The sequence below is a fragment of the Stigmatopora argus genome, chromosome 5, assembly GCF_051989625.1.
Source record: "Stigmatopora argus isolate UIUO_Sarg chromosome 5, RoL_Sarg_1.0, whole genome shotgun sequence".
In the NCBI taxonomy this organism is placed as follows: domain Eukaryota; kingdom Metazoa; phylum Chordata; class Actinopteri; order Syngnathiformes; family Syngnathidae; genus Stigmatopora; species Stigmatopora argus.
The window spans coordinates 3,998,664-4,025,569 of NC_135391.1; the positions used below are offsets into that span (position 1 = coordinate 3,998,664).

At 41.5% G+C, this 26,906-nt stretch overlaps 2 protein-coding genes across 3 annotated transcripts in view; one reads left to right on the forward strand and one right to left on the reverse strand.

Moving 5' to 3' along the window:
* Positions 1 to 26,906, forward strand: part of ccdc92 (coiled-coil domain containing 92) — an 88,302-nt gene that overhangs the window by 159 nt on the left and 61,237 nt on the right. For both annotated transcript variants that reach the window (XM_077600144.1, XM_077600146.1), the window contains exons 2-4: positions 3,443 to 3,670; positions 12,697 to 12,739; positions 14,345 to 14,481. The gene's annotated coding sequence lies outside the window, so the exon portion shown is untranslated. The remainder of the gene's footprint in view (positions 1 to 3,442; positions 3,671 to 12,696; positions 12,740 to 14,344; positions 14,482 to 26,906) is intronic.
* Positions 34 to 11,247, reverse strand: rflna (refilin A). The gene is made up of 4 exons (XM_077600147.1): positions 10,940 to 11,247; positions 10,526 to 10,872; positions 2,634 to 2,737; positions 34 to 1,780 (listed from the first exon to the last, which is right to left on the reverse strand). The coding sequence occupies exons 2-4, from the start codon at positions 10,748 to 10,750 to the stop codon at positions 1,447 to 1,449; spliced, it is 663 nt and encodes a 220-aa protein (XP_077456273.1). The 5' UTR covers positions 10,751 to 10,872; positions 10,940 to 11,247; the 3' UTR covers positions 34 to 1,446.

Genomic DNA, 26,906 nt, shown 5'->3' on the forward strand with positions numbered 1-26,906 from the left:
TTATTTCCCAAACAGCACAGAGCAAAAGTCCAATTGTATTGATTGCCTTTATTCAATGACAATATACATCTTTAAATTAGATCAGAACAGAAACGGCAGCCGACGTACAAAAATATAAAGAGAATTAACAAGTGCCTCAATTCCACATATACATCAGGAACATATTTTACAGCAACACGTGTTAGACTTGAACTTTCATGAAACCAGCAAACAATTCGCACCCAACCTGCTTTTCACTTTGCCAACCATTCACTTGACTGTCCCCTAAAAAAATCTTTGCATTAAACTCTCTTCCACCACTAAAACTGCCATCCTTTCAAATTCAACATACCGTTCCCTCAAAAATCCCAACATGCACCCCTCAAAATAGCTTCCAAAACTCCCTTTATAAGTATGAAAAATTGTCATGCAACAGATTTAGTGACAAACCCTATCCGTTGACTTTCTATTTAACATCTTCAGAAACACGTTAAACATCTTAACTTGGGCTCCAGTTATTTCCCGAAGCTATTATTGATTTGTAATTGTACAAAGGGGGGATTAGACCACACTTGTGGCAATAAAATTGTAATTAGAATTAAGATATTTCATCAAATGCCTTACATTTATCAAGTAAGATCATGAAGCATCACCGTAGTTCACAAATTAATGGATAAATGTTTTAACAAAAAACATGAGACTGCTCACCGCCTCATGCCATTTTGTGTCATCACTTGTACCCAAATTGGAGCACATTTGACAATTATATTAATGGTGTCATAAATGCAGACAACGAATCATTTAATTGGCTAAAATTCACCCACATGCTTCCAATTACTGCTTTTCAATTACATTTTTTCTTAACTTACTGCACTTGTTTATTAAAACACAATTTTGTTAGTTTACAGAGTTATTTTTCCCTTTAAGGTATAAAATAAAACACTTAATGAAAGATATCTTTGGTAGTCTAACCATGAAATGCTGTGAAAAGTATAAGCTCGTACCAATACTGAGACAAAACACTTATTTAAATAAAATTCCCTTTTTCCCCCGTGTTACTCTAACACCCCTGCTCACCTCAGTTATAAATATGCTAAGAAAATGTTGTGATGAACTAATTTACAGATTTTAAGGAACACAGAGCCTGTTAAAAAAAAAAATCTTTGGTCCAATCATTGGAACACACACACACACACACTCCCACACACAGACACGCACACACAAACAGATGATTTTTATGAATGGAAACAAGTGCAATAAAGCCGTCATTAGGAAGGATGCACCATCTCGCACGACTTAATCTTCTTCGTTGTGAAGTTTCTTCCATACTCGTGTCATCATGAAATAGTAAGACATTGCCCAATGATATATTTAAACTAAAACATGGTTAAGCCTCCAGCATTCGCGTGCGTTCCCTTTCTAAAACGGAGTCCGGAACAAAAGCAAAAGCGGATCCGGTGAGGATGACTATAAGTCCTCCGTGTAGATAATGCAAGGACTGGAATCTTCGCCGGACTCCAGCCGCACTTTCGACACGAACCAACGCCGCGCCACGGCCGGCTTGTAGGTGAGCGTGGTGCGGTAAATGTTCTTGGCGTGTTTGGGGTACACGATGGTGGTGCTCTGGTAGCCGACGGCCTTCTGCCGGGGCTCCAGGTACACTTGGCTTTTGTAGCTCCGCCAGGTGCAGTCGGGGACCGTCACCACCGTTTCGCTGTACGAGGTCGGCGTGGGGACGGGGACGCAGTACACGCGGTCTTGGTAGTGTTTGTCCGAATCGTAACGAACTGCTGAAGTGCACCTGAGGGAAGGGAGGCAGGGAGTTAGGTTTGAACAGCCATGTTGGGACAGGTGCTTCGTGATTGCAGAATTGCGACTTCAAAATATACGCCTTCTCTTTGGTTTTCTGGTACGTTTTAACATTAATAAACTGTTTAAGGTCCAATTAGCCCAGTTTAAAGATTAAAAGTTAACCTTTCGTTGAATAAATTTGATATTCAAAAGGTAAAAACTGTAACGCATCTGTACCGTTAGATTTTTCTCATGAGATGCTAGCTGTTTAGCTAGCTGTGTTGTAGATCAATGAGAGAAGAACCTGATTGTAAACAAAGACGATATTTAATAATGTCAGATCATAATAATCACATTTGGGATAAACATTGATGGGAGGAAATCTGTACTTTTGTTAACTTTTTAATGAGAATACAAGCTAGCTGCTAATCGTGCTGTTATTGCTAACCAAGAGGGGAAATTTAGTGATATAATTATGAAAGATAAAATCCATTACAGGGTTGCATAAGGTTTAAAAAAAAAAGTATAAAAAGAAACGAAGACAATTGTATTCGACCCATTACAGATCAAGTCTAATGTATGAATTATTTCAGATTTTATTTCTGCTAAGATAAAAAGGTTATGCTAACAGGATTCCAAAACCATTTTAATGTTAGCCTTCTCCTTTGACCTTTTTTTAAAGCTTGTTTGGTCATGAGGGGAGTGGGACAAGAGAAAATGGTGTTTAAGAGGGCAGTAATAACAAATTTAGCATTCAAGAATTAGTAGATTTGTACTCAGAAATTAGAATTTGGGATGTGGATGAAATTTTGTAGGGTGAAACGTAAACATCGTCCAATTCTTTTAATTCCATGGTTACTTACTTGACTTCCTTCTCTGGTTTTGGGTCAACTTCAATACTCTCCCCATAGAAGACCGGATACATGCGAGTTTTGGGCTCTCCTGTGTTGAGCAGCAGGTAAGGCAGCTGCAAAGAGGAAAAACTTCATTTAGGGGAAAAAAAAACAACAAGGCTGCCAATGTGTACCCTGACAGAAATCCAGTAAAAGGACCTAGCATGCTTCGGGGCTTTCGCCGAGCCAACAAGCTCATTTAAAAGCACTGCAGGCAAGCAGGCAGGCCCACCTTGTAAAGTCATCATAAAGTTCCAAGGGAAATTGAGACGGAGAATGATGGAAATCGGCCAAATTGGACACTTTCCATGGGAATTCATGGGAACCAAGGGTGGAACCGTATCATATTTAGGCACACATATAAACATTGCTTTCTTGATCCAGAATGCGTGCCATTTTCACAGATTTTCTTTTCTTTTTTTAAATCACCCCTTTTGAACAACAATGTTCAATTCAATTGCTAATTGAAACTTCTCCAATTGAGCATAATCTGTTTTATGCATGTTTTGTTTATGTTATTGGCTTAGATTTTTACATACTAATTATATTCTGTCTATATGAGCATGTGATTCTTCACTATGATGATTTATTGTTGTCAATGGCTGTTTTTAATAGATTATTTTTAAAAATTACCGCAACACGCCCTTCAATCCTTTTAAAATCTTGGTTTATTTTTCTGAATTGCCATTAATTCCACTAAAAGGAGACAAAAGCATTAATTCAGCCATGCCGCTTTCCCTTTAGTCGTCCCCACGTTAACGGCGGTATGTGTGTTGCAGATGTTGAGCTCGCAGACGACACAATAACAGCTGGCGAGCAGGTGGAGAGGAGCCGCTTCTCCTCATGTGAAGTGGTGGATCCACGCAAGTGAGGTTTTGGAGCCACATTCCGACAGCTGCGGCGCCATTACGCTCCGGTGCTCCCCACCCACGTGGCCCAAGGTCGAGACCGGCCATGAAATTCATCAAAAACTTCGAATCGCACTCCTCGACGACATTTGGGTCAAAGTAAGTTGTCTCTTCCATCACTAAAATTGGGGGAAATTTGCTGTGGGCTAGCTAGAAAAAAATAGTGGTAAAGAGAAATAAAAAGTTATCTTAAAGCTGTTTTATTGCAAATCAAAAATAAATTATAAATAAATATCCGAATACGGGATGAATAAAGTTATCTAATCTAATTTAAAAGAACAAGGTTTTAGATCAGTTGTCTATGCCATTTTTGAGCCCTGCTTGGACACATTTATTATGTATTCATTCATTTAAACATAAGTCCAGTTTACATAAAATGTTATTTGGATTGTTTTTTTTTTATATACAGAGGATAGAAGACTTATTTTATTCTATAGTATTGATATTGTTACTTTAGTGCACATGTGTCAAAGTGGTGGCCCGGGGGCCAAATCTGGGCCGCCGCATCATTTTGTGTGGCCCGGGAAAGTAAATCATGAGTGCCCACTTTCTGTTTTAGGATCAAACTAGTATAGATGTATATTACATTTCCTGATTTTCCCCTTTTAAAATCAATAATTGTAATTTTCTAATCCATTTTTTCTGTGTTTTTAGTTAAAAAATAATTTTGTAAAATCTAAAAATATATTTTAAAAAAGCTAAAATAAACATTTTTTTAGATCTATAAAAACTGAATACTCAGGGCTTTTAATCCAGTTCTTTTAATCCATTTATAAAAAAATCTAAATATTATATCTAAAATGGTCCGGCCCACATGAAACAGAGTTGACGTCTGACACTGTTGCTTTAGCGTATGTTTGTTCTCGTTTTCTGATCAAATACAAAAAAAAATAACTTTAAATCCTGTCCTTGTCCTAGAATGCTCTCATTTTGATTGACATAGCCTTAAAAATCGTCCCGCTTTTGTCGTGATTGACACGAATGGCCCGACTTTGCACAGATGCATCTTGGGAAACGTGAAATCTGGTCAAAGGACTAAGAATGTGCTGATTGAACTGAGCCTAATTTGCCCCCTTTATGGAAAACCACTTGCAATTTGCGCCGCCGCAGACGCCGCAGCCACACTACGTGATTGATGGCCGTCTCTGCGTGCGAGCCCGGTCGGTCGGCCAGCCGGGCCAAGCGAGCGCTGGCCGGCCGGCCCGGCCCCGGCGCCCCCCCCCCCTCCTCTCACGTTACAGCGGGAGGCGGTCACATGCTGCGGCTTGGACGCGGTTAAGCGCGCATGCCGGGCGGGACGGGGGACGGCCGAGAAGAGGCCAAGGGCACGGCGGATGAGTGCGGCGCCGTCGGGCTCGTCTTACATATGCGATCTGGCAGCTGTTAAAATGTACACGATTGCAACTCAAGGAGAATATCGCAATGCGCGTTTAAGGTCAAATCGGATGAGTGCCAAAAACAAAGCCTGGGACATGGACCAAAAGCCTTATTTCATCTTTTTAATACGTTTATTCTTATTGTGCATGCTGTTATTACAAATATATGTTATATATGCCTTTATTTTGAAATTCTTCTCAGGAAATGGCATTTGACAAGAAAACTGGGGGAGTTAGCACTGCGTCGCTCGCCATAGATAAACATTTTTGAAATTCCACCAGGTTTTTTTTTATGAAAAATGTTTAAAATAATGCCCTTACTGTGCTTTTTTTCCAAAACGTTCCCAAAATATCATAAATTCAAGTAGATTTGGTGAGTTTGTAGTCATATTTCACTTAAAAATGGAGGAAACTCCAGATCCTAAAATTTTAGAAAATGGATAAAAATGAAGAAACACATTTTTAATTCAAATGAAAAAAAATATTCACATTGTATGCATATTTTCTATGAGATACAGCCCTAATAAATGACTTCTTCTCATAATAGTTATGTACAATTAACACAACCACCTGACATTAGTTTTCCTTCCAATCTGGTAAAAATAATAAAAATGATAATAACAATCAATATCGTAAAATATGTGAAAGTAGTCATCGAAGCAATGAGGCCTTCCCAAAATTCAACCATACACAGTGAAACCTTCTCAAAAATTTGAATGCTCATACAGAGTCTGCATGCTCTCAAAAACTATTGATTCCTAACTTTCTGAGGTTTGAATCTATTCCAAAGAAAAATGGGGCGTCCCATCTCAACTGAAACTCTTTGCGCCCGCTTATCGACTACTTGAGTCGCGTGTGGGCTGCGCTTTCCATCTCGCGCAAAGTAAACACCCCCGAAAGGAGGTTAGAAGGCCCCCAGGAAGAAGCGGCGGCGGTCTGCGCGCAAAGAATCCACTAGTCCTGGAAGAAGCACGTTCATGCCCAGAAAAACAAGCCGCTACTGCTGACAAAGCCACACAGTGTCCAAAGAGCAACGGCGAGCCGCAGAGTCCAAAGGCCAAGTCAAACATCTCCCGACTGGGGGCTCCAGACATTTATGTGAACACCAGCGGGGTTAGTCTCGTGCTCGTCGCATCCCGGCGGCGAAGGTGCGCAGACAGACGGGCTGTCTGGGCATTTTGTCCCAGTTGCATTTAGAAATGAAAGGTCGTCAAACACTTACGCAACGAGCCCTCCCGCCCGCAGCACCTCGAAATAGAGCTCGCGGATTGTTCTTAGGCGGCCTGCAAAAACTTAAAAATAGATTTGGAAAGGGGAGGGGGACCACAGGGATGATTGTAGTTCAGGTCTTTGTGCAGCCAGACTCGAATTTAAACCCAGATGAAGAGTTTTTGGGGTTTTTTCTGATGGAAAAGGTGCATTCTTTCCACAAGATTGAGATGGAGCTTAAAAAAATGGAAAGTCCGACAAGTAGGAACCTCCGGCGGATTGGTGCACCTCTCTGCATTAGGTGGGCGTCTCAGGCCAATGTCACTACACTCCCGGGATTCACCAGTGCATTTCTGAAGCTTCCATTAGACCCTTTAAAAGCCACATGGACCCGCTCAGACATGTTCTCCAGACCTTTGGAAAGTGGGAGCAACCTGAAGAGGAGGATTTTGGACGCAACGTGTCTTACGGCATCTCACGACAAAAAAATTGCATTGGCCTTTTCCTCCTTATCTTTTAACATTTTGTTCATAAATGTGTTTATTTATGTCCTACCTAATTGAATACATTTAAACTGAACTAATAATGACTAGAAAATACCAGACATGGCCGCAATAATCGAAAAATCGCAAAGTAGGGTCACCCCTTTTAAAATAAATAAATAAACGTTTTTTTCATAAATGTGTTTATTTATGTTCGACCTAATTGAATACATTTAAACTGAACTAATAATTACTACAAAATACCAGACATGGCTGCAATAATGGAAAAATCGCAAAAAAAGGGTCACCCCTTTTTAAAAAAAAAAAAAATTAATAGCAGAAAAAATAATTCACTACTTTGTGATAAGTGAGGTCGTGATAATTGAGGGATTACTGTACTGCTATTACTACTGTTTATGAATACATGTTATATGTTGTACTGTAAGTAACTGTAAACTACAATATTACTCTTAGACACAATGTTCCAACAAAATTAATTCATAGCAGCAAACAGGGATACATAAGACAGGAACAATAAATACGATAAGATTTTTAACTAGGTCTACAATGTCTTCTGTGTCTTATGTCTGTCTTGCTACTGCAACCAAGAAATTTCCCAAATACGGGATGAAATAAATTTCTGATCTAATAATTTTGGGGGAAATGAAAGTGTTTTAAATGTCTCTTGTAGTCCTTAAAGTACAGTACATTATGAGAAGGAAAGAACTGTATAGATCCAGTAAAAAGTTAGCATTTCGATGGGGCAAATTTGCTCTTTAGCAGTTAGCCTGCATGCCTTAAAAAATGGTGTTTGAATTAGGTACTACAGGTACTTGAGTTTTCTTTCACATCCCCAAAAACATGCCTGTCAAATTAAGAAGACAGGATGTAGCCTGCTTCTCATTGCGCTGGGCCAAGCTCCAAAAGACCACCAAGACCAAGAGAACATGTGAGACCTCCACTGTGTGCCAAACATCTTAACCACTAATGCAAAGTGCTCCCCGAAACTATTGTTTGAATGGAATCGAATGCTTTTATTGTTGTTTTTTTGTAAGTACATTGAGAAAAAGACCAAAAACAAGCACTAGTGTGCTACGATAGGCTTCAGGCTACCCTCTACTGTCTAACTCTTAAACTACAGGCAAACTCAGTCCACACTTAATTAATAAACTGATTTTTTTTAAAAAGAGTCAATCATAAGATAGCCTTTGAGGATGGATAAATATTGGCCCAGGCTACAGAGCTACCGGGTTTCAAGACAAAAAACTGACGAGTAGGACTTCAAAGTGAGTTTCCACAAGAAAGAAAAACAAGCATTGCAACTTGAGTGGCGACGTGACAGGCATTCCGCCTGTAAAAATCCCAAAGTTTCACATTTGAGCAGTGTTTACATGTCTGCCGCTAAATATAAAAGCCTTAGCAGTAGGCTAGGTGCTTTCGCCAATTTTCCATAATGATCAAAACTACGTTTGCTTTGTGCTGACACCTCATGGAAAATAAATGCACGGTGTTCCTATTGTGATCATGACATATATTTGATCCCCAAAAAGTTTTTTTGCTAAGAAATAGGTCCTGAAAAACATGATTATTGTATACATTGTTATCAACTTTTCATGGCAGTCTTTGGTAAGATGATCTCTTTCCATAGCAACAGTGAAATGGCATTAAACTGTTTTCTGTTTTTGTTTATCTTACTTAGAAAAGTCATGTTGTAGCTCGTGAAGTCCAATTTATCCAATTCTGTAAAATACCTTGACGTGATAGTTGGACTATAATGATCAGCCAGTTTGAGAACAACAACAACAACAAGATGCATCCATCTTGTTTGGGAGTCCCAATGACCTGTTAGCAGTCTCACATTTAAACCTGAATTTACCGCCTGTATCATTGTGCACCACAACACCGTGAAGGCAAAAACTTTAGCGCAATAATAAGAGTCAAAGCATCCCGGCCGGACGCTCATCAGCAATAACAATGATATCTAAAACCAAGCGACTGACTACTGCTTCTGCCGCGGTAAAGACGGCAAGTAACAAAGGCTACGCCTTCTGCAACTGATACGTGTTGCGAAACTGCGCCGGGGTCTCACTTCGGATCCCCCCGTAAAACCAGTTAAGTCCCACACTGTAAGTCAAGCGGGCATTTAACTTTTACGGATTCCTGGGACAGCGTGGGGGGTCAGAGAAGGGGAGACGTGGACTCGCAATAGTTATCACATAGTCCCATTTGCGTATAGGGTCATGGACCAGGGTTCCAGGCACTGTTCCCTCTAAGCTGCGCACGTGCGCAATTGCGCACTACTCTCGTCTTCTCTGCGCAGCAGCAATCCTATGGCGCGCAGTAAAAAAAAAAAAACGGATTTTTTTTTTTTTTTTTTTTTTTTACCCCTTTCTTCATGATGGCGCCGGTTGAGCGGCAGCCAGTGGCAGTAGCTCTGTCCACTTATGTTTTTCGTGTTTTACAGCATGTTTTACATGAAAAATTAGAGGGAACATTGACATGCACCTGCTTGTGGCAGGTGTGATACTGGTGTGCCCATAGCGAGCAATGATGATGTCGTGACCGGATGATTCGCCTAAAGACGTTTCGCCGACAGACGTTTGACAGACGGACAGGTCGCCGAATGAACGTTCGTTCAAACAGCGTTTAATGATTAAATACAAATACTAGTATTTGTTAGTTTAATGATTAAATACAAATACTAGTATTTGATAGTTTAATGATTAAATACAAATACTAGTATTTGATAGTTTAATGATTAAATACAAATACTAGTATTTGTATTTAATCATTAAACGCTGTTTTCAGCTGGATTTGACCGAATTTGAGAGCATTTTGAGCCGTTTGGCGAATGGACGTATATGGACATTTTTTTGCCTCCATCGCGACTTTTTACCGAGGAATTCACTTCCCTGGGCTCGGTTCTAATGTCCAAAGAGCTCCAGTATTTGTATTTAATCATTAAATGCTGTTTTAGGATGGATTTGACCCGATTGCTGTCATTTTACGGCTCGGTTCTGCTACATCTGCCCGCCCAAGAGTGCTTATTCCCGGGCTGCCATTGATGGTAGACGAACATTGATTTTTACTATAATTTGGACAACACCGGCGGCGGGCCGGATTAAAAATCCTAACGGGCCGTATATGGCCCGCGGGCCGAGGTTGAAAAACTTGTACACACACGATCCGGGGGCGGGGCAAGCGCGCGAATCCCGTTTCGGCGAAACCTCCGTTCGGCCGAATGAACGTTCGGCGGAACGTCCATTCGGCGACCTGCCCGTCTGTCAAACGTCCGTCGGCGAAACGTCTTTAGGCGAATCATCCGAGTACCGATGATGTCGCTCACACTGGTACTCAGTGCGCTCAGGGAGGTTGACTTTCTGCTCAGACCAACGAAAAATTAGAGGGAACATTGGTTCCAGGGGAACCTTTATGATAGGTAGAGCCATAAACAATTTCAATTTTCAAATGTTATTTCTTGGGAACATCCTCGGAGAGTCAAAATCCATGAAAATGTGTGCATTTTCATAGTCATTTCACCACTTTTAAAGAAGAAACAACATTGTTACGCTATTGCTAATCAATTAGCATACACATGCCCAAGAGTTTAATGGAAAAAAATATGCTAGAGATGGTGTCAGCGCCACCGACTATCATATTAGTGCGTTCCGGATTCAGCTGTCACCAACGATTTCCATATTTTACCTCTCAGGTTAGCGGAGACCCATACACACCCATCAAAAGAGCCACATGTGGCCCCCGAGCCATAGGTTGGGTGCCTTAAAGAACCCCAATTTTTGCAGAAAGCAGCATTTAATTTGTGAAATTCGCATGGCGTTGCCTTGTCGATGACTGATAGGACGGATTAGGAATGAAGACTCACTCACCAGTTTTCCCTCCCGGCCGGCAGCGTCCTTGCTCCCGGGCGCTTGCCGGGTCTCCACGGGGGTCGGGCAGCTGCCGGAGCGCGGCTCGACGAGCGCCGGGGAGAGGGAGCAGAAGGGCGGACTGGGGCTCGGGGGCAGCCCCGAATCCGGACTGTCGAGCAGCCCTTCCCGGTTCTTTCCTTTCAGGCTTTCATCCATCGCTTGCAAGTGGAGGTGCCCCACCATTTCTTGGCAGCGAGAACAATTCGCAAAGTCGCCCTAAAAAAAAAAAAACTTAAAAAAAAAACGTCGCCGACGCTTGTCCTCTCGTCGAGCCTCCGCGTCCAAGTGTACTGTAAACTCCGCGTCTGGATTTTGGGAGAATTCAGAGTGTTTGTGAGAACTGAAAAGCAACAAGATGCGGTTCTTACTTACCTGTGTCGCCAAAGCAAGACAATCCTCCGTGTCACGTCCAAAAAATGTCTCCTCCCAGCCCCGACCGTGGCGAAGGTTAGATCGGCATGACAACCGAATGTCGACGTCTCGACACGAAAACAAAGCAGACTACGTTCGTCTGTCGCAGGGTTGGATGAAAGCTCCTCTACGGAGCTCGTCACCGCTCACACTCCACTAAGACGAGTGTGCGCATCACTAGCTCGGTTAGTGTGTGTTTGTGGGTGTGCGAAGTGTGTGAGTTTCATGTGTCTGCTGGCGGAGATGGCATGTGCTACCGTTAATGACCAGAGGAGGGCGCGTGTTGTTGCATTAGTTGTCATCGTTTTGTTGATTGGAGCATGAAGCTAAATGTCATCGCTTGCTAACTGTTCCTAGATTATTATTCGGGAATAAGTCATCCTATATGTTCACAATGTGCACAACTGCCACAATCAAAAAAGTTGTTGATGTACTTACAGTATTTATGCACGAATTATGACCTTTTTTTCTTTTTAACCCTTTCAGGGCACTCCCAGTCAAAATGGGTTAGACATAAGGCACTGTCAATGGCACTGAAAGATGAGCATTCAGGGTAAAACCTCTTAGTTTAATTGGATTTGGCGTATATCGCTGTTAGTGGGATGCAGTGCGTTAAATACTGTGGGGGTTCCACTTCAGTTTTACTATGGGTTGTCCCTCAGGTGTATTTATGTTTTTATTATATCTATATATTTTTAATTTCATCAACATTGAATGGCTGTCCTTTGTTTCCTTGTGCCCTGCAATTCAGGGTGCCGTTGCCCGTAGTTAGTTGGGATAGGCTCCAGGACCCCCACCCTCATCCAATGGCAATTTTGATTATTATTTTTAAATAAAAAAATTGAATGAGAAACATTCTAGTATTTAACTAACAGCCTTTCAAAAAGTTGACATTGTTGACTGATGTTTTGTCTTTACCTAGATTGGATTTTATATTGCTCGACCAATCAATAAATCGACGGGTCAATAGCCTTAAAAAATGATGCGCCATGTAAACTTGTGCCTTTCAAGAAAAAATGTCATAAATGACAATTCAGATGTCTTTGCTTATACAAATTTTGGGATGGAAATGAGCATCCTGCAGAAAATGCATCCAGTGTTGTTTTAATGTCAAACATGGAGAACGAATTAAATCCCTGCCTATTTACTCCACATAATATTTGGCCAAACTGTTCATACACTTGACATTCAACAGCGCTGCCAAATGCAGGAAATCAGAAAGGAAATAAGAAGCTGGCAATTGCGTGTTTGATTGTGCGTGTGATGGTCCAGCAGCTCTCCATGGTGATGAACACGCCATTGCCACCAACTCATGCGTGATGTTTGTTCACTTTTCATGACTCGTGCTTTTTGTATTAATGCTTGGAAGAAGAAAAGCGGTCAATCGTGTTTTGGGGTGGATTTTTAAAGGCTCACTTGCACTTCAGGGGGTGCTTTCTGTATTTGATAGATTGGACTTCACTGAACAAAAACCTGTAGTCATTTTCCTTGTAAAATCAACCAAATAAACCAGACCCGGAAGCCCGTGTCAATTTACAAGACGTTATGTAGCGAATGGTCGGCTTTTTCATCTGCTCAGTTTTATCGTTAAGGTTTTAGGTTTTGTTTTTTTTCAAAGATATTCAAACGTTTTATCGGAATGTTTAATATGTGTTGGATAGGAAATTGCTCCAACACGAACACTGCTATAAGCTTCTATTTTTTTTCTGTCTCTCAAGGTGAGCTGATTGATTGAGCACATAAAAGGAAGTGGAACAGCCGGTAAGTAGTCGATTCTGTTGTTTTAAACATTGTGACAAATGACGTGTGACCAATAATAGTTGTAAACAAAGACATAGAAACAGAAACAACAAGGCTTTACTCTGCGTTATTCCTGTAAAAAAATCTCGGTTTAAATATTTACAGATAAATTAATTAGTCTTTTTTGTCCCACTATCTCTACAACAACGATCCATTTTAAAAAAGGTCAAAAGTTCCAGTTTCAAATTTGGTAGCGAGTCGGAAGTGTTTATTCAAGAATTTCAAAAAGAGCCGTATGTTGATCCACAGGCATTTTTTAAAACAGATCTGCAACAGATTACCCATGAGACACTGTTGTGGGCGTGTCTGAGAGTGGCCTAATTGTAGCATCAATATAAAACAACTTGGAAATCTGCAGACCCTTTATTTTACTATTCATCCCTTTCACATTTCCAATTAGTTTGTATGTTATATCATTTAACCGTATTGCAAATGGCCCCCAGTTTTCACCGAGTTTACTTCCTTAGTTGACAAACCTTTGACCTTTTCTATAATGGATGGTTGTTGTAGAGATTGCGGGACAAACACGCTCCCCTTGCTGGAAGGCTGCTTCCATTATGGAGGAGTTGAGTGAAGAGTTCTGCAATCAGGAGTGCGTTCCTGAGCCCTCTGAGGTCCCTCAAGACTTGAACAGAGACAAAAACTCTGAGTGGCTTAGAGGATAAGTTGTCTGCTGATGATTCATTTTCAGTAACCCCGCTCGATAAGATCGGCGCTCTCACGTTAGCAGATGCATTCATAGTCCTGATGGGGAAATGAACGTTGTTGTTGAACCTCACAAGTTTCCAATTCAGAGTTCGGGGGCCACCACATGAATTTGCGTGGCTCGGAAAAGCTAATTATTAACATGAATTTCATGTATCTCCTCACTTCTTGATTTAAATTTAACTCCAGATCACATTCTGTTGAATTTTAATGGCAGCCACGCAGTTACACGAGATCCTTGTAAGGGTTAAAAAAATAAATAAAAACATACTAATTCACCGTCTGCGGTCGATTGGTCGCCCGTTGTCACAGTCGGGGCGACCAAAAGACCGACAACCAAAAGACCGGGTACAAAACAAGGTAAAACAACACGGTCTACGCATCAATAAAAGCCAACAATGGCCATGAGCAGTTTCACTGAGCCGACGTGTGAGTGTAGAAGAGTTTGTATGCACATGCGTTGTCCCTTTAAGAAGCTTTAAGTCAGTCAGGGTCTTAACAAGTTCTCCAACAAAAAAACAATAAAAGTCCAGGAAATTTGGAGCTTTTCTTTAGCCTACTAATAATGACTAGGGCATTAAGTATGACTAAATAGTCATTCGCAGTTTGTATTTGGGGAATTTGAGCAACGATTTAAATGGTAATTATCACTTACCTTCCGGACGACCAAAAGACCGGCGACCAATCGACCGTGTACTCTAATTCACACATTAACAGGAGCCCTGGGTACCATTAAATTTGTTGTATATGCCATATAGAATAAGAAAGCCTGCGACTAATGTGATTTGGAGCCAATGTTGCAAAAACCTGCGTGAGAAAAGTAGTCGTCCTTCTTTTCAAAGCAATATTTTTTTTTTTCAGGCATTCATGTGCTGTCTAGGCCGACTCTCAACGCAAACAAACCGCAAAGAAGCGGGGGCTGGCAGGAAAGATTGTTTTCAGTCGGCCTGGGACGTCAACTGTGGTTTCCTGGTGGAATGGTTCGCAATATCTCGCAGGTAGGTGACCATTCAACACCATGCCTTTCACACAATGTACACCTCAACACTGGAAATGTTTTAGTTAGTGTGTCCATTTAGCTGAATAGTCGTAATAGTCTACAATGTAGCCCCCGACAAAGGTGAGTTTTACAAACAAAGCGGACGTATTGCCCTGAAAATTCCTTCTTATGCCATGAAAACACTGCCTGATTGAATGAATATTCATTTCTGCGGGCTATTTTGAGGGTGAAATAGTACACGACAGCAATAATAATTGGGTGCAGAAATGTCAACACTTTTGAGACAAAGAACAAGTGGCTTCAGATACAATCAGCGCTTTGAGTACTACAGTAAGCGTGTTTTTTTCTGGGTGTTATTTATTGAATGAACAATGTGCTCGTCGTGGTTCGCGGGCGGAGGAGATGAATGCAGGAAGAGGTCACAGTCGGGGGGGATTGGACGGAGAGATAACAATTGTTTATGTTTCTGGTACTGTTCGTCTCACATCATAAGCCTTTTGGACAGACGTTGAAACGAAAGGGCAGTTTGCCCCCTTCCCGGGGGCTATTTTGGTTTATTGCCGTAATACCAGTGGCGGTCCGTGCATTTTCTCGTAGCGCCTTCAACGGGTAAAATCCACTTCCTAGCAGCATTTATTGATTAAATACAAATACTAAATACTATAATGAAAACACACATCTGGAAGCAGTGCAACCAGGGGGGAAAGCAATGAAAGGAAGCTAACAGACCATTTGGAATTATTTAATAAGTATTGATGGACAAAATATAATTTTCTGCGTAATACTAACAACATTATACGTTGGTAGCTTTGCAAGATACTGGTTTGACACTGGTTGAAACATGCACCAGGTAGAACAATTAAGATGATGTCCTTAGCAGAGACAGGGAGGAATTTCTTATCTCTTCTTTAATTTCCTCATAAGAGTCAAGCCCAAATGCTGCGCTTTTAGCTGCATTTTTTGCCTGAAGTCACGCCAAGTTCAAGAGTTCACGATTGCACTTCTGCCAGTCTGACAGTAACTCTAAGCACTTTGCCATCTGGGAAGATTTCCCATGATGCTTTGTGTTTGCTTCCTCGCCTGCGGGGCTAGAATAGCAAGTAAGGACCACCCGTGTGTGTTTTTATCCAAGACATTTTTGCAATTGTATTTGATATACTGTATTATATTTATATTCCTAGCATTTTTCATGTGTCAAGTATGTTAAATGCAACCAAATTGTGGTTGTCTTTGCGCGTGAGAGCAGTTATTTTGTTAATCTATGCCATTTGAAAAAAATATTTTTCATTGTTGATTCAAGTTTAGCTGAGAAGAGCTCTTGTTTTTTATTTATTTATTCTATTTTTTTTAATAGTTGTGCTGTCTGGCCTCAGGGGTTTCCAACAAAGTCATTCAACAACACGCGCACACCTCTGAATGCTATCTGCGTGTAAACAGCTTGTGTTTAGTTACCCGTCTCAACCTGCACACACAAAAAGCAACAAACACATGGCGGGTGTATGTCTCGAGGTGTTAGACCAAACACTCTTGCCACAACACGTTCAACAGCATAAACATACGATTGCACGCCGAAGAGGGGCAAAAAAATGCTCTTTTACATTGTCACGCTGTCCCTAAACTTTTCTCTTTGCTTTTTCAGTTATAGACACCTGGCAAAATGTCACTTAATAATTATATTATTAAGCCTCGTTGAACCCATTGCCATAAAAAAATGTATTGGACGAGTTTTCCGACCAAACTTTTTGGGTTATAAATTGACATTTGGAATGTGATTGATTGATTTGGTTGATTAGCATGAGTCCGTGAAGATGAGATAGACTTTATGTGGCGTGCATATAGGTTATTAAATTTGGATAAAGAAATAAATTCTATTTTTTAATGTTCTACATACATTACCAATTGAGTGTTACGATTTTTCTTCTTGTAGCATGAAGAACTACAAATGAATCATACTTGTTTTTTTTGTTTTGTTTTTTTAGTCTGAAAGACGAATGCTTTAAAAAATAGTTCCTGTACCAAAGCAATCTGTCCAATGTGACACTTTGCTAGTGAAATATTGCATTTAGGTCGTAACATGGAGCTAGCTGGGGGCGTCTGAGTGACAGATTGAGCATTTGCATTGACGCTTGAGCTTTGAGATGAGATGTTTACGAGAGCAGCACATTCCCCCGTCTTCCTCGCGAGGGCTGGGTTGGGTGACAACTCAGCGTTTTTCTCGCACATTTGGACGTAGGCAAGCTGAGGTGGACTAGATTTTCTGCAAATTCCTTTTAAAACTTTTAGGAAGCATTAAGCACTATCCAAACACATTTATTATACACCACCCTGTTTGTATTGGGGCTAGTTAGTACGCTGTCATGTACTTTCTTGACTTTATTGCAAGGCGGACGGACGACTTCACTGGTAGAAGTAAAAAGTCTGATTATGTGGTTTGGGCCAGACCAGTTTGTTTGTGGCTTAACCTTCTATAAATAACACCAATTTGAAATTGTTGTATTTTTTGATGCGTATTATGGCAACTACTATGTTTTTCAGACTATTAGTCGCACCTGAGAACAAATCACCCCAGCCCAAAAATACAAAATGAAGATAAGTCATTTATGAAATGCTATATATATATATTTTTTGAATTATTTTAATTTTAAAATGTGACATTTTCAATCATGTTCACACACACTGAAAATTTTAATAACACCAAATCGCCCCAGCCCAAAAATGAAGATAATTCATTTATGAAATTATATATATATATATATATGTGTGTATATATATATGTATATATACATATATATGTATATATATATATACATATATGTATATATGTATATATATACATATGTATATATATGCATATATATGTATATATATATTTTTTTGTATTTTAAAATGTGACATTTTCAATAATGTTTACACACCCTGAAAATTTTAATAACACCAAATCGCCCCAGCCCAAAAATACAAAATGAAGATATTTCATTTATAAAATGCTATATTTTATTATTATTATTATTTTAAAATGTGACATTTTCAATAATGTTCACACACCCTGAACATTTTAATAACACCCACTGACTGGTCCCATACCACTACCCTCCCATTCTTTGTATTGTTTGTTAGCGTGTGATTTTAACCACATGATCTGCATAACTGTGTGGCATTTCCCCCTTTAAAATCTCTTATTTTGAGGCCAGTGAAAGAGGATTATCCCACAAATCAGGATTTTGACCATGACACATTTATGATTGTTAGGCCTTGGTGGAGATCTGTGTTACACTCCCAGCTTTAAGGGCTCTACTCCGTTCTATTCTCGTTGTGGTTATACTTGGCTGTGGTGTAGAACTGCACTGCATCGTCCTAAAATGTACTCTAATATTATTTCCCTCTCATTTAGCTAAATATGGTAACCAAACACCTCTCGGCAATTTACAGCACCGTTCCTGACCGTCATATATTGTAACCGCACAAATAAACATACCTCTCGGAGTGGGCCACTCGGAAAAGTATTGCATTACACTGAGTAGTGTTTCGAATATTGGGGGGGGTTTGGGGGGCACACATAGGCAGAGTAGATCTGAACTGCTCAATGGCTTTGGTCGGTCTAAGATTCATGTATTGATGACTCTCAGGTGCCTGCACGCTTGGGTTTTTAATGTGTCCAGCAAATGTGGAAGCATATGGCTCCATTAAATGGGGGACACATCAAACCACAAGCTGGGTGCATTAAAGTTTGGAACCTCACGACTTGCCAAGAAGGTACCACTGTACTTGATTTGAATCTATGTTATCGATTCTGCGGTATATTACGATCTGGCCTTGCACAATTCTTGTATCGGTTCAAAGTATGTCTGAAAATATTTTTCGGCGTGTGTTTTTGGTGGATATGAACAATGTGGCCGCGCAGTCAGGTGCCATTTTCATAGTAAGACATTAACTCGCAATCAATCGCCACAAGGCGCAGCAGGCCCTGTGTAATTTAACGCTTCAATGATTGATTGGTCTGTGTATATTTCACTTTGGCCCGACGGGAATCTCCCAAGTTCAAGTCTTAAACTCTGAGCAGATGGCCGAGCCGGTCCTTTGATGGAGAACCGTAATTAACCTTTGCGGGAGAAAAACAAACTGCAATACAGGGGCGCTGTGGCTTGGCCGGCCCGCTTTGATGTGGTTTCTGCGTTGGCTCCGTCGTGGGGGCAAACTGGTGATCTGGACTGTCAAGGGGGCCCGCCTCACCCCCGTTCCATTGGTCCTCTCGCAAACGGTTTAACCTACGAGGAAACGATCGGGGAATTTGACAGCGAGATTGGCATGCATTTGAAGAAGTTGAAAGGGTGAAGGTTCAAGTACTGCGATGGGTTCCCATGATAAACAGCCCTAGTTTTGCAAAGACACACTGAATTACTTACTGGATTGGGCTGGCCTTGCTGAAACTGTCTTAGAATTTATTGTAGCCAAGGAGACATCTTTGCAGTTTTGTGGAATTCACATTTTTTTTGGTAGATTGAAATCGAGTTCTGCATTTGTCGGATTATAAATCGATCCTGAGTAAACATCGCACTCAAAAAGCACAAAAAGTATCAATTGCTTTTTCAAGTAACTGTAAAGTGGAGAAAAACGTGTATTGAAGTTCTTTTTATGGGTAGATACTGTAATATAGCCATAGTTCGTTCGATAACGATAGCTTGGATTTTGCTGTTGCTACAACTGTCAGATTAAAGAGTGAAACTCCTCACACCCGAATCAAGCAGTAGGAGCCGGAGGCTATTTTGACTCACAGTGACGGCTTTTAATTTGTTGGATTTTTGTGGGTGCTCTATCGCCAGCAGACCGTAGAAAATGTGGCGCTGGTTCTCTGCTCATTAGCCCTGTGGTGTGGCTTTCCACACGACAGCCAGAAATGCTGCATTGCGTTGCAGACATCTTAAAGCAACTCTTGATTGATCACCGCAACGGAATTGCTCCTTTTAATAGGAAGGCACGCAAAAATGGGATAAAATCTTGTGCCGTTGATCGGAAACATGATTCTGTGTAGCCTCTTACTTACCATTGTGTGTTGTGGCAATGCCTTAGAATTAACTCATTGTGTCTATTGCTGAAATTGGGAGCAGATCGCTTCAAATGTTGCATCATCCTGCAATGTTATACCCTAACCTTGCTATATTTAATTATCCATATGTATACGTAGATGCAAACTGACTGGTTTGGCCGATTCTCAAGGGATCATCAAGTCCAATGTTGCTTTTAAAGTAGTCTATTTATTTCACTTCTGTTCAGGTAAACGGTAAAGCTAAAGACACATCAAGAAAATTATTCGTGCCTAACCAAACCCAACTCTCAGCAATCATCGTACGTACAGTACTTTAAAAAAATATATTTTTATCTGTGTGTCTGGCGGTCCGGTGGATGAGTGGTAAGCGCGTCTGCCTCACAGTAGGGGACCTGGGTTCAAATCCAGGTCGGTCCACCTGTGTGGAGTTTGCATGTTCTCCTCGGACCTGGATGGGTTTTCTCCAGGTACTCCGGTTTCCTCCCACATTCCAAAGACATGCATGCTAGGCTAATTGGATATTGGATGCTACATTGTCCCTGGCCATGAGTGTGATTGGTTGTTTGTCTCATTGTGCCCTGCGATTGGCTGGCCACTAATTCAGGGCGTCCCCCGCCCGCCTCTGGCCCGAAGTCAGCTGAGATAGGCTCCAGCACCCCCCGCCACCCTAGTGAGGATAAAGCGGTTCAGCAAATGAGATGAGATTTTTATGTGTATTTTAATTTTTACTTTTATTTTAGCATAAATTTCGACTTTAAGAGTGAAACCTGACTTAGGCGCAAATTTGTGTTAAGTTGCCAGCGTAAGAACGGAACTCAGTCGTAATCCGATGGCTATGTGTATATACTACTAGAAAAAGCAAGAACATCAAAACCAAGTTGAGAAAAGAATTTGTTAAAAAATCTGTATTGGACAAAATGGAAAAATAATCGTGAACTTTTTTGGGCGGGTCGACAGTAAAAATAGTTTGAATTATTGTTGCATCCCTTGTCTTTAGTTGCATCTCCTTTTTGAGCCGATCACTTAGCCCTGCCCTGTCGTACCCTTCTCTTGCCTATCGCCCCATCAGTTTCAGTCATGCTGCCAAGTAGCCTCTGTTCTGCTTTATCACACCCTTGTGGGTATAAGGAAAATGTCGTAAAAGTGATTCACTAGCAGTACCTTTTAGTGGTTTTCGAAAATAATGACGGCGGTGTATTGAATTCTGGTGAAGATTATACTGTCCGCTAAGTGGAAAAGGGTCATGTTGATTTCTTAATATGTTATCTAGCAGCAGTTTGAGACCCAACAGACCTACAGTGTTTTTTCCCCCTTCCACAACGTCCGCATTTTAACAGACTAGAGGAACAATGTGGGCCTTGTGAAGGCTTTCCGTGAGTTTTTTCGGGGAGGACGTGGCATTTCAGAGCAAAGGCTTCCTTTCACTGCTTTACAATGGAAATGAATTCTGCGTGTCAACACCGTGTGCTGAGTAGGAAACAGACTTTTATTTGATTTTTGATGTCCAACCACTCCACTGACAACATTTGACAACTTGCACGGACTTCCTTCCCTTTTGTACAAGTGTTAATAATGCCTTTGAAAAGATTGGGCCGGTGGAGAGGAATGGTTGTAAACCGTGGACGGACCGCTGCTCACTTCTATCGCTTTGTATAGCTCACATTCTGACTCAATGGGCCATTTCAACACCTCGACACCCGAGCCACATGGGGTTCAGTCACTCTGTCATCTCCTCACGTTCTGACTTCTTTGCCCCTATTGAAACTAACATATTTTCAGCTACGTTTGGTTTGGTTTTTTTCTGCGGTCGGGTTGTTACACTTGACTCGAAAGTCCTTTAAGGCAGTGTGAAGAGGTTTACATAAAGTTAACGCTCTGTCTTTATAAATATGCTATATGGTGGGCGGGCTGCGCCACTGTGGAAGTGTTTACGGTCCACTTCAGTCACCGCCAATCAAAGCGGTTCAATTGCCTTTAAATGCGGCGCACCCACAGTCCTGCTTGGAGACACGGCACTATTCTCTGTAAGCGAGAGGATTACACGTAATGGCCGTGATCTTTGGTGGGAGAGCATTCGTGAGCTGCTGGGGCGCCAGAGCAGGTTCTACATCAGTTTTTCTAGTCTATCAACACCGAGGTTGGGAAACAATCAATATCAGAGGGGCACTTAATCTGTTAGGTCAGTTCATTCTGTTGGGGTAATTGAGTTTTGGGGTATTCTGGAGGAAAGGTGGACCCAAGAAGCACTTGGTTTAGTAAAAAGAACACTTAAACAGAAAGACAGGATTGGATTTAGATCTTGAAGAAGAAAACTGAATTTCATTTTTTCTTATTTGTAAAGTTATAATGGCACATAAGGTACTATCTTCATGTGTCAAAGTGGCGGCCCGGGGGCCAAATCTGGCCCGTCGCATCATTTTGTGTGGCCCAGGAAAGTAAATCATGAGTACCGACTTTCTGTTTTAGGATCAAATTAAAATGAAGAGTATAGATGTATATTAAATTTCCTGATTTTCCCCCTTTTAAATCAATAATTGTCATTTTTTAATCATTTTTTTCTGTTTTTAGTTCAAAAATCATTTTGTAAAATCTAAAAATATATAAAAAAGCTAAAATAAACATTGTTTTAGATCTATAAAAAACTGAATAATCATGGCTTTTAATCCAGTTCTTTTAATCCATTTATAAAAAAAACCTAAATATTATATCTAAAATGGTCCGGCCCACGTGAAATCAAGTTGACGTTAAAGCGGCCCGCGAACCAACCCGAGTCTGACACCCTTGAGGTAGAGTGATGGAGAAAGTGTGACTAAAGGTGAGCGCTAATGGATCACAAACCGATACCTTGCTGGTGGTAGGGGGGTGTCTTCTGCAGGCATTCTGCTCTTTATAACTCCATGTGGGTTCAAGGAAACCATCTCCTGCATGGCGCTCTGTTACCAAGAAGAATGCAATGTGTGTGGGTTTACATTAGCTGGGGAATATTGCAAACAGCACCCTTGTTGTGACACCGGCACCTTTAGGACCAGACGGGTTGGGGATCATGTTTTAAAGAAGCTCAAAGCCCAGTGATTGACGGCAAGCCCTCCCAGTTCAAATGGATGTGATGTCTGTCGCCACCAATAGCAGCAAATGAGTGAAAGGAGCGTATTGTGTGTAAAATTCACAGGTTCGGGCAAGTGTTCAGGGCGACTGGTGACTATGCACACAGACACGTCGAGGGACCGAATGGGTTTTCAATTTACACCCAAATATACGAGCTACATGAATATGTGGCTGTATTTTCTGCCTTCTTGACAGATTCTGCTTGTTGCCCTGTAGCGAGACAAGTTCCCACCTGAGCAGTTATTCCGTTATGTACAAGAACACGCAAAAGAGTTTATGTCGGAAGGTGGAATTTTCCTGAACTGATGACGGGTTTAGGTTAAAACAACCACACCAAGTCTTTGGAATGCCCTTGGAATTCCCAACCGGAAAAATTGAAACTCAAAGACCAGTTCAAATCCTCATCGACTGACATTGCCAGTGCAATCCATTTGAGGACTGACGTTGAAGGAACCAATGTTCATTCCATTCAAACGGATTGGACTTCTACTAGTAAACTGATTTAAATTGGAAGGGGCCTTGAAAGAGCAGCACTGAAGACACTGAAAGAGTTCATAGTCGATATTATTGAAGCCAAAGTAGATTACTACCGTCATTAAAAAAATCCCTTCAAGTTCATCATTATGACAAGCCAAGTCGGTGATCCGACCGGGACTCAGATTCCGTATCGTTCATGTCGACCCGCCGAGTCAGCAGACCCTGGCAAGCTAACGTTCCGCCAGAAAAACGCCTCCCGCTTCCCACCACTGACCATCAATCACCTCAGCCATGGCAACATCAAGCCCGAATGGCCAAAGCGCTCGTGCCCTGTCTTCACACTGGCCTCATCTCTCTATTTGTGTCTTTTTACATCTCCATTTCCAGAAGCCGTCATCGCAATCGTGCCTTTTCTCTTCATCACGCACCTCACATGTGCCACACGGGGTATTACGGGAATCTGTACCACGACTTCAGTGAAAGGGAAGAGGCCGAGGTTTATGATAGGTCGACGTCGGCCCACCTTGGGAGACTGCCACCGGCACGTATCAAACGTGTTTTGATGATGTGCCCGCCAGTAACTTGTGACATTATGTCAGGACCACACGGTTGACCCGTCGTCCCACCTCCAGTGGACATTTGAGCCACGCTTGGAAGGTGACTCCTGGTGCCAGTATTGCGTTTCAAACTCAGCCAACAAAGGCAGAAGACATGTGATGATGCTGTAAGACCAGCGAAGGAGCTAAAGGTGGCAAAGGAGTGATGGAGAGGGTTTGAAAAGAAAACAGAAAGAGAGAAGCTCATACATTAGAAACCCCCTGCTGTTACTATTCTCGCTGAGAACTAATGTCTTTCATCGGGGAACCTCATCACGGGCACCAGCGCTGGCCTTCAATGAATCCCTGCCAGCTCTTCAAATTACCGTATTCTTCGCATCAGCCAAAGAATACGCAATGAAGAGGAAAAATCAGTATATAAGTCGCACTGGAGTACTAGTCGGACTTTGAGAGGGCTTTTTTAAAATGTCATCAGAAACCAAGAACAGACATTCGCTAAAGTAAGAAGGGAAAAACAGGCATCTGTTAACATACAAGTTTTTCAGATAACATTGCACATTACATGATATCTCACTGTAAAACTAAGCTTCTTAAGTTTTTTTATTTTACGACAAAACCTTCACTTTCGCAATGACCCGAACTGCAATGTCTCTTTAGGTACATGAAACAGGAGAGTAGGTGTTAACTTTTAACTGAGCAATATTTTTATACAGTATATTATAGTATAGCATGGTTAGCTTATGTGGTTGCATTCTATTTCTAGTCACTGCGACTCATTAGCATTCGCATAATGCCAGATTTTCTATCGGAGACATAATGCGAAATCAAATACCCATTTTTCCAACTATAATGATTCCGCTATAATTCGGAAGAATAGAGAAATGCATGAAGGACAGTAACGTGTTTGACATTTGGTAAACACGAGCTTCCCTCAATTCTGCACGTGATGCCCTGTGGCGTTCGTATCCATACATCAGACACGGTTGACTCCCATCCAGAGTGTCCACACACTCAACTGGGATGCACATGAATCATATTGTCCATATAGAGAGAGCCAAGAGAAAGATCCAGGGATCGGACTGCATGATACATTGCTGCCGCTGACAGATTTGATGACAACACACTCACCCCCGTCGGCCACTCTCTCTCTCGAGTCGTTGCCGGCTCAACTGAGCTAAACTTAACTCCGGGCCGGGCCTGAATTTTGGACGTTCACGAGCGCACCCTTCCTTGTCAGTCCCGTCGCCCCCGCCTTCTTAACCGAACACATGCGTTTCTGTGCTCGCAGCCAAAGCAAAGACGCAGCTGCCAACCCGCTGTTGCCGGCCGATGCTTAGTCTCGACACGTACCAAGCAAAAGAGAAGAACACGCCGCGTCCCAAGTAAAAGTGAATTCTAAATAGAGCCCGTCTATAAATACACTGGAGCTGCGCCAACTAGGAGACAGTGGTGGCGTCCAATAATACTCTATACGGTGCCGTTAAGGATAGGAACTGTTTACAAACAGGTTTGCGCTTCATCGCTGGGGTGGTTGACTTTAACCCGTTATAGCACATGGGTCCCCAAACTATTTTGCGTAGGGATGCAGTGGGTGCAGGATTTCATTCCCACCAAACAAGACGACACCTTTTCACCAATCTGGTTTGCAGATTGCATTCAGGTTCTGGCAAAAACCGCATTGGTTAATCTGTCTTGCGAGATCAGTTGGAACAAAAACCCTATGCGACCAGTATAAAGACACCCGCATCGTAGGGTACTCTTTTAAATGCTATTAAAAATAAAACACTTGTGCTACCAAGGCCCAAATCCAGAGTTTAAGTTTTTATTAATATTGATTTTATTTCAGTTTCTTCATATTTAAGTCATCACGCTGGTCTGTCCAATGGTTCTGAGATCACGGATTTGATTCTTGTTCGGTTCCGACCTTCCTGTGTGGAGTTTGCACGCTAATAATATAATACAAAATCATATTAACAGTAACATTATCAGTCACAACAAGGTTGCTGATCTGTTTCCTTAATTTTTTTTTGAAAAGCTAAAATGCTAAAGTTACTTTGTGGTAAAGGTTTAAAAAAGTTCTTTTTACAGCACCGTCGTTAGCAGCAAATGAGTTAATAGCATTTCGGCCGAACATGACCGCATGGAAAGAACTTGAAATTAAGACCTGTTTCATGTGCTGTGAATCTTACAATCATTTACATCTATTCTGCCCTGCAAAGATGAACAACAGCAAAAAAAAACTAGCATTCATGCAGTACTGTAGGTGTAAAGAAAGACAAGACACATGCGCGCCAGCTGCCAGCCCTCCTGCTGTGAGATGTGTGACATTTCAATGAAGACCTTGCTAAGTAATGCCGCAGAAGCGCCGCTGCAAATCTTTCAAGAAGACACACGAATGCTATGAAAGCGCCAGCTTCTCTGGATCATGACACTTGACAAATGACCACAAAACTGCATCAGTGGAACAAAGTATAAAAACATTAGAACTCATGTAATCCCATTTCCCAAATGCGTTTTGGTGTTACCCATAATACCTCCTGCCGAGGGAAGTAGACATGATTCGTTTCTCTGAATTGGAGCTGCTTTTATATTTTCAAATCCTTGACTGAGCCCCACTGTGAGAACACGCCTCGGCTTCCTCTATCAACACGCTACGTCCGGCACAATCATGAGAACGGAGGAGTCGGGCGCTGGTCCCAGAGAGTCTCACTTATCCGACTTCCGTAAGGGAGAAGTGTGGCTACCTGGGAGCTCCTGTGAATTTCTTACCCTGTCGTGGGTGTCAGAGAACTGGAGAAAAATTGAAAAAGCAGCCAGCTGCGCAAACATTGATTCCAGCAGCTTGGAAACAGATGTTGAAGGTTCAAATGTGTGGAGGGGTGATGAAACTCACAGAAGGAGACTTTATCTTTGCTACCTGACCTGATTTGAAAGTCGGATTTCATTGAGTTTCGGGGAAGTACCGTATTTTCTCACATATTAGCCGCCTCCGCGTGTGAGCCGTACCCTAAAAATAGTTGGATTTTACAATTTCTCTCGTAAAAGACGCCCCTGATTCACAATTTTCACCTCCATATTCATGGTTTTAATAGGGAGTACAAATGTGTTACTTTGAAGGGAAAATCTTAAGAAAATCTCTATCTTTTCTCTATTTTGAAATAAATGACCGTATTGGCCGCATTGTCTTGCGTCATGGCGTTATGGCATTGTGCCATTTTGTCGTTACCTCGCAGTTTCGTG